The 13,436-nt window shown below is 37.8% G+C and overlaps 1 protein-coding gene across 1 annotated transcript in view; it reads right to left on the reverse strand.

The window, feature by feature from the left end:
- Positions 1-2,447: 2,447 nt before the first annotated feature.
- LOC128647194 (transmembrane channel-like protein 1) overlaps positions 2,448-13,436 on the reverse strand; it is a 152,513-nt gene continuing 141,524 nt past the window's right edge. Inside the window, exon 15 of the mRNA XM_053699976.1 lies at positions 2,448-2,583. Within this exon, the coding sequence (XP_053555951.1) occupies positions 2,448-2,583 (136 nt within the window). The remainder of the gene's footprint in view (positions 2,584-13,436) is intronic.

The following is a 13,436-nucleotide window of genomic DNA, read 5'->3' on the forward strand; positions in this document are numbered from 1 at the left end:
TCACAATGAGCCTGCAGTGCCAGACTTGTTTCCCGAATCCCGAATCCCGCCCACCGTGACCCCACCAGCACCACAACAGCAAAGGAGATTGTTTGTAAATGTGCGGAAAAGGCACAAGACGTGACATGGTGGCTCGTGTAATCTATTCCCAACACCATATAGTCTGCCACCAGTGGAGGAGGAGAAAAACTGGGCCAATGTACTAGAAAAAAAAAGGCCCTCTCTGCTCACCTGGCCCAGGCTGGCCGCCCATGGTCCACCGTGACCTGCTGAGTTCTCCTCATGGCTGCTAGGACCAGCTGCGGCCCCGGCATCTCTCCTGTCCTCAGCTCAGTCCTACTCCTCTCCCTCCAAGAAAGTACTCTCTCTCCTCCCAATGACACTCTAAGAGGCACAGCCACCCTGTGAGTGTCACGTGGAAAGGCTCGCAGCTTCAGTGTAGTGTGCAGGCTGAGCTGCGTGCCGGATGTTGTCGTCACTCCTGCCAGCCCAGGTGCTGCTCAGTCAGTGTCAGTGATCGCCCGATGATGGATCTGTGATCTCTGAGAGTGTGTGCATGCGGGGCGGGCCGATATTAAATAGGGAATGATTGATAATGGCTGGGCTGGCTAAGGCCGCGGCACCAGCTTGCTTTGAAAATGGAAATAAAAAGTCACTGCTACTGGTACACATAAAAATAAAATTTTATTTAATACACAATTAAAAAAAAATCATTTGAAAAAATTGTTCAATGCGGTCGCGGTGGTGGGCGGGGCCAAATTACCGCGCGGCCTACCGGGCATTTGCCCGGTATGCCTGACGCTCAGTCTGGGCCTGACTGTAGATGGGTAGTTTGCAATGTGGGGGTGTGGTGATTTAGAGGTTAGGGATACTTTGCAATGGGGGTTGTGGCAGTTTAGGGGTTAATACTGTAGATGGGTAGTTTGCGATGTGAGGTGTAGCAGTTTAGGGGTTAATAGTGTAGTACGGTAATTTGTGGTGGGCTATGTGGTGGTACAGGGGTTAATAGTGTAGAGGGGTATTTTGCAATGTGAGGGTGTGATGGTGTAGCGGTTAATAGTGTAAAGGGGTATTTTGCAATTTAGGGGTGTGGCAGTTTAGGTGTTAATAGTGTAGAGGGGTAGTTTGAGATGAGGGTGTGTAGCATTTTAGGGGTTAATAGTGTAGTGGGGTACTTTGCCGTGGACTATGTGGTGGTTTAGGAGTTATTAGAGTAGGGGAATAATGGCGATTCGGGTTAGCGCACAAGTTCTTGCCCCATTGAAGTCTTTGGGGGGATATTTTAAGGCTCGATATTCTAGCTTCGGCTTTTTACGTGCATTGGGTTAGCGAGAGTAAAAAAACTTTACTTTTAACTTGTAACATGCAAAGAACTGTGGGAGTTAGCGTGCGAGAAAAGACAGATTAATTCAAGGCTGAGGGACTGATGATCAAAAACTGGCCTGCATGGAGAGAAATCGCACCAAATCATTGGGGCTATTTTTTAGCATTATTTTGCAATGTAGGTTTCTCTCCTTCCCATCCAAAACTTTGCATCAAGAAATAAGCAACTCTTGAGAAAAAAATTGCCTTTTTAAAAGTCTTTGAGGGACTTTCGCTACTGACAAGGCGTAATAGATCATTTCACCAGAACCAAGAAATTTAGATCATCAGGCTCTTAGACCAGTGATTGACTTTTAAAGACCACATTAAAGGGACAGTTTACTCAAAAAATGTGTTCCCTTTAATTTGTTCCCAATGATCCTCTTTATCTGTTGGAGTGTATTAAATTGCTTGCAAGTATTTCCATTACCCTTATATAGGCATTTGAAATAGTTTATTTAGCCTGTGTTAACCCCACCTATTCTCAAAGTTTTTGGCCTTAAGGCACAGCTGTGTAAACACAACCAGCAGAAGAAATTACACTCCCAGTGGTGTATAGAAGAGATAAGGTAATAAAATGTTAATTTTCCATTGTTTCATTGGTGATTGGTTTAAGGACAGATATAAGATAAAGAAGCATGTACATGTACACAATGTGATAAAGTAATGAGATCAGATTATACCTACAAGCTCAACCCATTTTATTAGGTTGTGGCTTCAAAACACAAAATCAGCTAATTCATATACACAAATAAGCCTTAAAAAAGCAAATCTCATACATTTTATACTCTGCAGCAAGTAAAAAAAGTAATTGGAAACACATTAAGGGAAAAACTATTTTATAGTATACTGTCCCTTTAGGCAACACCTGTAAAATCTCTGCACAAGGCAAAACCCAGCATGAAGTTTCAGAGATAGTGCCAGTGATCTTAAATAAAAAACAGAAGACACTGTTGGGCTATTTTCAGTAGAAAATACTAGCATTATCCCAATATTTACAATCTTCACATTTTCTATCCTTTTTTCCAGTCATTTCTGGTTTCAGTTACCAGGTTCCTAACATATTTTAAAGGCTTTAGACAGTATTATACATACACCATAAGCAAGATGAATGGAAGAATCAGCCCAGGGTTCGAGGCATAGCCAAATACTTTTGCAAACCATGCTGGGAAGTCATTATCCAGAGTCTCCTGTATAACTTCGTACATTCGTTGTTTTCCACTAATAACAAAACACAAACATAAAATGAATACTGTGATTACAAGGACAATGAGGAATCATACAAACAATATGTGATATAGTTATAAGCTAAAAACTTCACAGTAAACGGTAACATGGTTTCTTTGAGTGACATTTGAACTCTTCAGAGAAGCATACCACCTTACCATGCATCATCCCACTTTAATAGACAGATAAAGAGATAATCTTAAAAATAATTGCACTGCATTTAGTGGTTGCAATATGTAGTGCATATTGACCACACGAAACACAAAAAAGAATAAAAATAAAATTATTTATATGTGTGCGTATATGTGTATATATATATATATATATATATATATATATATATATATATATATATATATATATATACTGTATATATATATATATATATATATATATATATATATATATATATATATATATATATATACACACAGTATATCAGGGCTCAAAATTTCCACTAGCCATTGGTGAGTGGAAATTTAATGGTGGCGAGTAAAAGTTAGTTAGTAAATGTTGAGTCTGAAGTATGTTGTTAGTATGTTGTTAGTAGCAAAGTTTGTACCTTGTATTTGCAGAATGTGCATTCATATTGCAGCACTGACAAACACACATTTTGGGCTATGTGGTAAAACTATTATCTAATGGGATATTATATAGCCATGAAAGTGCAAGGATATGTTATTCCTCTAGAGCTGTAGGAACCCCATTAGTGCTTAGACTGTTACTTCTGAGTGGGTGAACGGGGCAGAGAGAGAGAGAGTGGAGAGTAAAAGTGAAAAAGAAGGTAGAGTTAAGAGAGAAAGGAGTAAAAAAAAGAGTGAAGAGATATGAGAGAGGGAAAAGAAGAGTGTAAAGAGAAGATATGGCTTGAGAGAGAAGGGAGAGGGTAAAAAGAGAGACTCGAGAGTGGAGGGAGTCTTGAAATATGGTTAAGAGCGAGAAAGGAGAGATGATAATTATTAAAAAATAAAATAAAACATCTCCATGTCTGCTATTATCTTCCATAACGGTCAGCACTCTCTATGTTCAATAACTTCCTTTTTCTTTCCAGCCGCTGTCTTCCCCAGAACTCCTAGCTGGTGTTTCTAACTGCTATGAACTTATTTGTGTTAATTTATGACTGCATGTAGCATTAATTAGTTTATTATGGTATAAAATAAAAACAATATTACAAAATGTTTCATAATGGCTAAGTATATGCAAAAGGGGGTGAAGTAGTGGGTGTGGGTGGGATTAGAAGTGGCTAGTAACATTTTGTCCTGGCTAGTAGCTTAGGACTTGGAATTTTGAGCTCTGTATATAGTTTAGGCCCCAGTGTGTGTAGTTTTATGTGCTGGTCTGACAGCCCCTCTCTGTGTGTCTGTTTACCACTTTTATTGGAAAAAATACCAGCCATATAAATTAGTATATATTTGTTTCAATGATTATACAGCATACATCAGAAACTGAAGCTGCTGGGGCACATTTTAAATTATTATTATCATTCATTTAACATTATATTCCATTATACTTTAATGTAATTCTATATATATTCTTTATCTACATTCACCTGAAACTTAAAAATACCAGCCATGAAAGTGAAATACTGACAGGGTGGTAACTCTACAATGGGTGTTAAGGTTTGTGATTGGCTGTAGTCTCACTGTGTTAGATTAAAAAAAATGCTTGGCAGCAAGAGGTGGCCAAGGCATTAAGTACAATTACACAGCTTGAGGTATAAACAATATATTTATATTGTGTGAATGGTTTGTTTTTGTTTGTTTTTACGGGAATTAGTATGCATTAGACACTGCAATTATAAAGATGCAGGGTAATTATTTACTGTCCATTGTTTAGTCTGTATTCTTATTCATCAGTCATCATTTTGTCTCTATCAATCACTGTCTGGGGTTTTGTGTTACATTATTAGTTACTGTAATGCTTTAAATAAATAATGTTGAAATAAATAGACTACAATTACTTCTAATAATATTAATAATATATTTCCCTAATGTTTTTCATTGAACTATACTATAATCATTTATTTGCAATTTTATTTACATACTTTTGGTATCAATTAAAAATGACTGACAAGTGATTTATTTAACCTACTATTAGCAAAAGAATGACAGAAGAACGGCAATAAATATGCTCAATGTCATGTTTAATAGAACAAAAAAGTCCCTAAAAAATAAGACCCTTTAAACAGCTGACAATTTAGCCATGCAAATGCAATAATGAGCATTCAAATGACTCAAAAGGAACCGCCTATGAGTTACAGCAATATCACCTCTTGATTTTTCTAGAGAAACTGGGACATAAACAGAAGCTAAATGGTGGGATAGTGTGATAAAGTTTCTACTTCAGGACAATCACACAAATTGCTGGATAGCTGGGAGTTGGATTGGGGAAGTAATGGCCACAATATTGGGGGACTGCAAAATGTTGACCACAAAACTAAATTATGAAGGGTGCAGGAAGTAACAGTATCAGACAATATCTTCTACTACCTATTTCTAAATCCCCTCTTCTCTATTATATACAAATGGTGTTCCTCTGAGTAGAGCACTGGGCAGGTAACAAAGATACTACTGTGCATATACAGAGCAACTGGCACTATTGGTGGTGCTACAGTTATAAATGAAGTGCATTACATCCCATAGCACCCCCTTAGATAGAACATCTCAGCACCCCATGGGACTGCTACTACATATTGGGCCAGATTATGAGTGGATCACGAATTAACACTCCTGCTTAAGCGTTAATTGCGCTAAAAGTAAGATTTTTGCAATTGTCGGGTTGAGCTCGTATTATGAGTTTAAAGTAATCTGTTTTTTCTCTTGTGCTAAGCCGATGAGCACAAAAATCCGAAGTTAGAATATCTTGTGCGCATTCACATGTTCCCCATAGAAGTCAATGGAGAAAAAAAAGTGGGAAAAAGAACACCCCACTCTCATGCAAACCTGATCGCATATTCTCAAGTGTACTAACCCAACATAAAAATATGAATATTTCCATTCCAATGTTCTGCACATAGCAGAATATGTTTTATTTATTCCTAAATACATATTTCTACATATATCTGATGGCATTTTGTTAAAACACACACATATATATATATATATATATATATATATATATATATATATATATATATATATGTATAGATATATACAGTTATGGCCAAAAAGATTGGCATACCTGCCTTTCTGTCAGATATTGCACCACTTCGCCTACATAATTGTTGTAATTACAAATGTTTAGGCATTCTCATGTTTATTTATTTTGTTTGTATTGGTATGACACAAAAAATATGGAGAGAAAAAAGCCAAATCTGACACATTCCACGCAAAAATTCCAAAAATGGACTGGACAAAATTACAGGCAGTCTCCGGGTTACAGACATCCGACTTAAGTACAACTCGTACTTGCAAATGGAGAAAATAGAGCTTTCTTTCTTTCTTTCTTTCTTTCTTTCTTTCTTTCTTTCTTTCTTTCCAGGATAACTCAAAATACTCAAAATTCAATTGTCACAAGGACAGAGAGTGATGTGAAATTTTCTGAACAGGGGCACAGATAGCAAAACAAACTTTTTCCTATGATATCCAAAACGAAAAAAATATTTGGCTAGACTTTCACCTAAAAAAAGTGCCTGTTCCAACTTACATGCAAATTAAACTTAAGAACAAACCTACAGAACCTATCTTGTTCATAACCTGGGGACTGCCTGTATTGCCACCCTCAATTTAATATTTGGTAGTACACCCCTTGGAAAAAATAACTGAAATCAATCACTTCCTGTTACCATCAATGAGTTTTTACACCTCTCTACTGGAATTTTGGACCACTCTTCTTTCGCAAACAGCTCCAGGTCTCTCAGATTTGAAGGGTTCCTTTTCCAAACTGCTGTTTTGAGATCTCTCCACAGGTGCTCTATAGGATTAAGATCTGGACTAATTGCTGTCCAGTTCAGTATTCTCCAGCCCTTTGTCTTATACCATTTCTGGGTGCTTTTTGATGTTTGCTTTGGGTCTTTGTCCTGCTGTAAGACCCATGACCTCTGACGGAGACCCCATTTTCTGACACTGGACCCTACATTGCTTCACAGAATACTTTGGTAGTCTTCAGATTTCATAATGCCATGCACATAGTCAAGACATCCAGTGCCTGAAGCAGCAAAGTAACCACAAAACATCAGTGAACCTCCACCATGTTTGACTGTAGTGACTGTATTCTTTTCTTTAAAAGGCTCATTTATTTTTCTGAAAACATTAGAATGGTGGTCTTTACCAAAACACTATAAATTTGTTTCATCTGGCCACAGCCCATTCTCCCATCTCAGATAAGTTTTGGCAAACTCCAATCTGGCTTTTTTATGTTTCTGTGTCAGCAGTGGGGTCCTCCTGGGTCTTCTACCATAGCGTCCCTTTTCATCCAGATGGCGACATATAGTGCGAGCTGACACATTTGTACCCATGTGCCTTGAAGATCAGTTTGAATTTGTCTGGCAGTTGATCAAGGTTCTTTATCCACCTTTTGAACAATCCTTCATTGCAATTTTGATCAATTTTTCTCTTTTGTCCTCATCCAGGGAGATTAGCTACAGTGCCATGGGCTGTAAACTTCTTGACAATGTTGTGCACAATGGACCCAGGAACATTAAGATCTTTGGAGATGGACTTGTAACCTTGAGATTGTCCATGTTCTCCTACAATTTTTGTTCTCAATTATTTGCTGCATTTTCTCTTCTCCATGCTCAGTGTGGCACACAGAGACACACATCAGAAAAGTTGAGTCAAATTTTCACCATTTTAACTGGTTGCCGCTGTGATTTCTATATTGTCAGCACCTGTTAATTGATACAGTTGAGTTTAATTACAAATTACAGGAGCATCACAAACTTGGAATGCAATTATTTCTTATAATTTTGAGAAGGTGGCAATAATTTTGTCCAGTCCATTTTTGGAGTTTTGCATGGAATGTGTCAGATTTGGCTTTTTTTTTTCTCCACTTTTTTGTGTCATACGAATACAAACAAAAGAAATAAACATGAGAATGCCTAAACAATTTTCTGCGCGAAGTGGTCCATTATCTGACATGCAGGGGTGCCAATATTTTTGGCCATGACTGTAGGAATATCTATTTATGTATATCTATTTAGAAATACATAGAACATATTCTGCTATATGCAGAACAATGGAATGTCCAATATTTACAGTAAATACATAATTAAAACCTTTATTAAAAATGAGTATTGAATATATATGCTTTTACATGGTTTCAGCTACTTAACGGCAAAGGGCTCCAAAGTGCACACACACACACACACACACACATATATATATATATATATATATATATATATATATATATATATATATATATATATATATATATATATATATATATCAAGAAATATACAGGAGGGACACATTTGCTTGAAGCTAGGACAGAAAATTAGGATAAGGTGACCTACACCGTCTATACCTTCAAAAAATCCACTTAATTATGGTGCAGACCCTTTGTAAAATGTGAAATGTTTTACCAACAACAGAAACCATCCAGGATAAATCAACCAGAATGAAAAAAGACAGGGATTTCAGCACTCTTTTGAAAAAATATCTTTTACTAGCTTAATAGTTAAAAAGGAAATAAGTAACAAAAGGTGAGCGCAGAGAAGGTGTGCTCCCCCGCAGTGTGAACAATGGAAAATAGATCAATTATCAATTGCAACCTAGACACATCAAGGCAGAAATAGTTACTGTGTCATATATTAGACACTAAGCCTGACCGGTCAGGGGTATGTGTGTGTGCTTTTACTAAGAAATCTCTATATCAAGAGAAAAAATGAAATAGCAACATAAGTATTAAAGGCATGTCAATCTTTCTACACCCTGCTGCACACAGAACCCCATATTAGAGGTTCCCCGCTGGACAGGTAAGTAGAAAATGGGATCTAAGAAAGAAATGACTGTCTTTTAAATATGGTATGATTGTATCAGGCATACAAAGTTTTTGCGTACAGGTAGAAAGGTATATTCAGGGGAAAACGCTGCAAGGACCTACTACACCCTGCTGCAACCGGCACCTCATAGCTGAGGTATATACTACCGAGCAGGTTAGTAAATTGGGATCTAAGTGGTCAGTGCAGTCGTGCCCTCAGGATATGTACAATTCAGCATATATGGGCATAGCAATCAATTTTATAACATGTGCGATTTATTACACGCTGAGGTCATATGTGTTTCGTTCATCAAAGAGTTCAAGCAAAGGATGCAAACATTTGCGGTTAGTAGCAAGCAAGCAAGCGTAGTAATGCCCAGAAAGATGCTGCTCGTTAGTATGTAAGCATGTATGCCTGTTTCTTAAGTCCTTATTGTTGTCAAATGGACCAATCGTCCCCTCGACAGGGTGACGTTTTCATGTGCCAGTGCACAGTATGATAGCTGATTCACACAGTTCAACGGCAGATAGTAGTAAAGGACCATACGACCTGTAAAATACAGTAGGTATCCAGATACTGTATATGCTCAGCCGTTCTTTGCCTTGGTATGACAGCGGCAAGTTGCTCCAAACTTCTTCGTTATGCCTGTGAGAGACCGTGGATACGTGCTGGAAAGAGCCTTCCCCAAAGCACGAGCACGCACATCATATTATCTGGTCAGCTGGACCTATGCCGATGCGCATTTCACCCACTCGTTCAGAATTGACACCGGGCTTCGTCAGGGCGTAATATTCAAGAGATCCTTACGTCCTCTTTTATACAAGTTGTAGTAAGCGCCTCTACAGACGGATGAAATTATTACAGGTAGCACTGATATGTCAAAAAATAATGGAAACCTATGTGTGTTAAGTGAACAATTAAAACATTTATCTAAGCATAAAAATATTGGCATGTTAGCTAAGAGAAGAGAAACATATACAAAAAAGAAGAAAAGGGTTTGTTATTTTATATACACAAAAAGGTACCATAAAATTGTTAGGTATATACTGCAAATATCTTTAATTGAATCTTATGTTTTACATACAAGTCTTTGGATCATAATCATTAAAGGAAACAGGCCATATCTACTCTATCATTAAGGCCTATAGGTAATTGTGTTTCCAAGATTGAGATCCACCTGCATTCTTTTTGAAGGAGGACTTTGTCATTGCCCCCTCCTCTATTGTTTGTGATGCCCCTATCTATTCCAATGAAAGAAAGAGAGTCAGGATTGCTTCCATGAGCTTGTTCATAATGTTTTGCAACATTACTTTTTGGGTTCTTGTTCTTTACATCATCTCGATGCTCTGTTATCCGATCCTTTATGGCCCTTCTCGTTTTGCCCACATAAAAACGTGGGCAACTGCAAGAAAGGAGGTAGATAACCCCCTCAGTATTGCAGTTCACAAAGTGTTTCAATTGATATGTTTTGCCTGTGTGTGTTGCAAAGTGTTTGGTTTTAACCATAAATTTGCATGTTACACACTTGCCACAAGGATGGTTGCCAACGGATCTGTGTTTTGTGAGCCAATCTGATTGCTTTTGTGCTGACACATATTGGCTTCTTACCAATTTATCTTTTAAGTTGGGCGCCCTTCTAGCTGTAATATTAGGGAATTCGCCAACTTCTCGAGATACCCCTTCATCACTAAGGAGGATATGCCAGTTTTTTGCAAGTATCTGCCTTAGTGACGTCCAATGGCAATTATAGTCAGTGATCAATCTAATTTTAGATTCACTGGCCTTCTCTTTGGGCACAAGAAGATTATCTCAACTTAAATGAGCAGCACTGTTAAGAGCCCCTTTGACTATTTTCTTCGAATAGCCTCTATTTAGGAAGCGTTTTTCAATTTATGCTGCATGCTGGTAGTATTTTCCTTTTGTAGAGCAATTTTCCCTTAGGAATGCATTTTTTAAGGTGATGGCTTGTTGCAAGAAGTAAGCTATTGGTAGCAGTGCTTTTGCGAAAGTTCTCTGTCACCAAACATCCCCTATCAACCTTAACAGTTATATCCAAGAAGGATATTTCTTCTCTGCTAAACTGTAGGGTGAGAGAAATGTTGCTCTTCTTGATATTGAGACAGTCTACAAATTCTTTCAACTTGTGTTCAGAACCCTCCCATATGAGGAAAATGTCATCCACATATCTGAGCCATATGTGGATATTTTCCTCAAAGAGAGGGTTCTGATACACTTCTTCCATCTCCCATACACCAAGATGAAGGCACGCATACGTGGGAGCACAAGTGGCTCCCATTGCTGTTCCTTGCTGTTGGGTATATATTTTATTATCGAACATAAACACATTGTTGGTAAGTGTGAATTTTAATAGTTCGATTACAAAGTCAGTATGTTCCATGGCATTCATTCCTCGCATCATGAGGAAATGTTTACATGCCTTTATACCCACCTCCTGAGGGGTTGATGAATACAATCCCTCAACATCCAGGGTAACCAGTATGGCATCTTGAGGGACTGCTAAACCGTCAATCTTTCTTAGGAAGTCGGCAGTGTCCATGACAAAGGAGGGCAGGGTATTGAGAGATGGTCTTAGGAAGTAGTCAACGTAATAGCCCAGATTTTCAGTGAGACTGCCAATACCTGCGATGATTGGCCGCCCTGGTGGATGGTTGGTGTTCTTGTGTATCTTTGGGATACAATAAAAAACAGGCATCACGGGATATTCTGAGATTATCATTAGCCAGCCCTGTAAAAGATAGATTTGCTACCTCTTTTTCAACTTCTCTAACAAACATATTGATATTTTTCATCCTGGTTTATTTATCCTGGATGATTTCTCTTGTTGGTAAAACATTCCATATATATATATATATACAGGGAGTGCAGAATTATTAGGCAAATGAGTATTTTGACCACATCATCATCTTTATGCATGTTGTTTTACTCCAAGCTGTATAGGTTCGAAAGCCTACTACCAATTAAGCATATTAGGTGATGTGCATCTCTGTAATGAGAAGGGGTGTGGGCTAATGACATCAACACCCTATATCAGGTGTGCATAATTATTAGGCAACTTCCTTTCCTTTGGCAAAATGGGTCAAAAGAAGGACTTGACAGGCTCAGAAAAGTCAAAAATAGTGAGATATCTTGCAGAGGGATGCAGCACTCTTAAAATTGCAAAGCTTCTGAAGCGTGATCATCGAACAATCAAGCGTTTCATTCAAAATAGTCAACAGGGTCGCAAGAAGCGTGTGGAAAAACCAAGGCGCAAAATAACTGCCCATGAACTGAGAAAAGTCAAGCGTGCAGCTGCCAAGATGCCACTTGCCACCAGTTTGGCCATATTTCAGAGCTGCAACATCACTGGAGTGCCCAAAAGCACAAGGTGTGCAATACTCAGAGACATGGCCAAGGTAAGAAAGGCTGAAAGACGACCACCACTGAACAAGACACACAAGCTGAAACGTCAAGACTGGGCCAAGAAATATCTCAAGACTGATTTTTCTAAGGTTTTATGGACTGATGAAATGAGAGTGAGTCTTGATGGGCCAGATGGATGGGCCCATGGCTGGATTGGTAAAGGGCAGAGAGCTCCAGTCCGACTCAGACGCCAGCAAGGTGGAGGTGGAGTACTGGTTTGGGCTGGTATCATCAAAGATGAGCTTGTGGGGCCTTTTCGGGTTGAGGATGGAGTCAAGCTCAACTCCCAGTCCTACTGCCAGTTTCTGGAAGACACCTTCTTCAAGCAGTGGTACAGGAAGAAGTCTGTATCCTTCAAGAAAAACATGATTTTCATACAGGACAATGCTCCATCACAAGCGTCCAAGTACTCCACAGCGTGGCTGGCAAGAAAGGGTATAAAAGAAGAAAATCTAATGACATGTCCTCCTTGTTCACCTGATCTGAACCCCATTGAGAACCTGTGGTCCATCATCAAATGTGAGATTTACAAGGAGGTAAAACAGTACACCTCTCTGAACAGTGTCTGGGAGGCTGTGGTTGCTGCTGCACGCAATGTTGATGGTGAACAGATCAAAACACTGACAGAATCCATGGATGGCAGGCTTTTGAGTGTCCTTGCAAAGAAAGGTGGCTATATTGGTCACTGATTTGTTTTTGTTTTGTTTTTGAATGTCAGAAATGTATATTTGTGAATGTTGAGATGTTATATTGGTTTCACTGGTAAAAATAAATAATTGAAATGGGTATATATTTGTTTTTTGTTACGTTGCCTAATAATTATGCACAGTAATAGTCACCTGCACACACAGATATCCCCCTAAAATAGCTAAAACTAAAAACAAACTAAAAACTACTTCCAAAAATATTCAGCTTTGATATTAATGAGTTTTTTGGGTTCATTGAGAACATGGTTGTTGTTCAATAATAAAATTAATCCTCAAAAATACAACTTGCCTAATAATTCTGCACTCCCTATATATATATATATATATATATATATATATATAAATATATATATATATATATATATATATATATATATATATATATATATATATACTGTCTATATATATATATACTGTATGTGTATATATTTATATGTGTATATATGTCTGTAAATACGTGTATACACATTTAAATACAGAAATACATATGTATATATATTTTTCCTAACACCTGAGACCACATATGTTTGAGCCTTAATAACTTTTGTGTGCAATATTATTTGTGAAATTGTGAATAATTTTTATTAGATGGTGTTATTATGAGTGTAACTATTCTTTGTAATGTATTTTTGATGTGATTTAGAATAGCAAACATTTATACCACCTTATCTTTAGACTCAAATAGAGAACACAAAATGTGTGCTTATCTGTATGCCCTACACACATTCTCAGAAATGCTTTGGTTCTGAGTTAAAAATAGGTTTCATGACCTGTTTTAGACATGTGCATATGAACGT

The sequence above is a fragment of the Bombina bombina genome, chromosome 2, assembly GCF_027579735.1.
Source record: "Bombina bombina isolate aBomBom1 chromosome 2, aBomBom1.pri, whole genome shotgun sequence".
Classification (NCBI taxonomy): domain Eukaryota; kingdom Metazoa; phylum Chordata; class Amphibia; order Anura; family Bombinatoridae; genus Bombina; species Bombina bombina.